Source organism: Echinops telfairi, unplaced genomic scaffold (assembly GCF_000313985.2).
Source record: "Echinops telfairi isolate 266 unplaced genomic scaffold, ASM31398v2 ScPeMD7_2010;HRSCAF=2546, whole genome shotgun sequence".
In the NCBI taxonomy this organism is placed as follows: Eukaryota; Metazoa; Chordata; class Mammalia; order Afrosoricida; family Tenrecidae; genus Echinops; species Echinops telfairi.
In genome coordinates, this window is record NW_022105908.1 from 6,451,271 (window position 1) to 6,452,913 (window position 1,643).

General features: G+C 55.0%; 1 protein-coding gene across 2 annotated transcripts in view; it reads right to left on the bottom strand.

Moving 5' to 3' along the window:
• LOC101656392 (trans-golgi network vesicle protein 23 homolog B) overlaps positions 1-1,025 on the bottom strand; it is a 23,399-nt gene extending 22,374 nt beyond the window's left edge. For both annotated transcript variants that reach the window (XM_045293476.1, XM_045293478.1), the window contains exon 1: positions 938-1,025. In XM_045293476.1, the coding sequence (XP_045149411.1) occupies positions 938-949 (12 nt within the window). In that variant the 5' untranslated portion in view covers positions 950-1,025. The remainder of the gene's footprint in view (positions 1-937) is intronic.
• Between the last annotated feature and the right edge of the window lie 618 nt (positions 1,026-1,643).

Below are 1,643 nucleotides of genomic sequence, written 5' to 3' on the forward strand. Positions count from 1 at the left end.
GTTTAAATGGAGAGAAAATGTTTTGAGAAACGATGTACAAATGCGCTTTACACAATTGATGTGTGTATGGATTGGGGTAACAGTTGTATGAGCCCCTAATAAAATGTTAAAAAAAATAAAATAAAATAAAATAAAAAGATTATTAAATGTCCCTCACCAAGCAGTGGTCGGCTACTAAATTAAGTCTTCGGTCTGGACCCAGCGGCCACTCCACAGGAGAGAGATGCTGTCCGCTTCTCTAAAGTTCACAGCTTGGAAACCCTATCGGGCAGGTCCATTCTGTCCCATAGGATAGCCATAAATCGGAATTGCTCCACAGCAAGGAGTTAACTTTGGGGGCTGATTTTTAATCTCTGGCTCTAAACATACAGGCTATAATTAACTCGAAGGGTATCAATGCCATCATCTTCCGAAAAACCCAGTGCCATCCAATCGCTCCGAGTCAGGACCCTCTAAGGCAGCGCAGAAACATCGCCTCCGTGGACCATTAATCACCATCAAAGCTCGGTTAGCGAGGCAGCCTCTAGGGGCCAGTGAGGGCTTGGGCGAGGGCCGACGTCCACTTCCCCTCACCCCATGCACCGCCAAGGGGTGAACAGACGAAACACCCCCAAACTGCACCCGGGAATCCGACACCGCGCACAGCGGCGATTGACAAGTGACAGGGCGCTTCTGCAGACGCCAGGCCGCCCCGCGAACAGCCGCGCCCAGCCCCGCCCCGCGCCTCTCCGCGGAGCCGGCCCAGCGTGCGAGGCCTGTCCAGCGCCCCGCCAGACCCCAGCCCGCCGTCCTCCCCCGGCCCTCCCTCCGCTCGGGCCGCTCCTCCCCCAGCGGCGGGAGCGGGCCGCGCCGCGGGCCCCCGGCTCCGCGACCACGACCAGCGCTCTCGGCACACGGCAGCCCCGGCCGCCCTCTCCAGAAGCCCACAGCCCCTCACCTGCTGCAACATGGCGGCCCTGCGCCAGCCCCACTTCCGGGTGACACGTCAGCACGTCCCGGCTTCAGCGCCCACGCACTCTGCAGGCACTGGCCAGCCGCGGGCCGACGACCAACGCCACCGCTTCCCCACTGCCGCTGCGGGCGCGTTGGGGGAGGAGCAACTCCGGGGCGGGGCGGGGCAGTAGCCGGGAGAGAAGTTGTTTTCCAAAAGAGAGAGCTCTGCTTTCCTGCACTTGGGAAGATAAGAGGTTGCAAACGCGGGACTGTGTCTCTAAGCCCAGGCATCCAGTATTGTACTTTTGGGTTAAAAAAAAAAACTATTTTAATGCAGTTTTTAATGCATTCTATTTTCATACCTTACCATCCTTTTTAAACAAAAAAAACAGGTTATCTCATAGAAACATCTAGGTTTCTGGCTTTGCTTGAAAAGGGGAAGGCCGCCATCTAGCTCAGAAGCAACAAAGCCCACATGGAACAACATATCAACCTGTGTGATCACGAGGTGTCCAATGGAATAAGCAAATGTGGCGAAGAAAGCTGATGGTGCCCGGTTATCAAAAAGTATAGCGTCGGGTCTTAAAGGCTTGAAGGTAAACAAGCAGCCATCAAGCTCAGAAGCAACAAACCTTTTCACATGGAAGAAGCACACCAGCCAGTGTGATCACGAAGTGCCGAAGGGATCAGGTATCAGGCATCATCAGAAC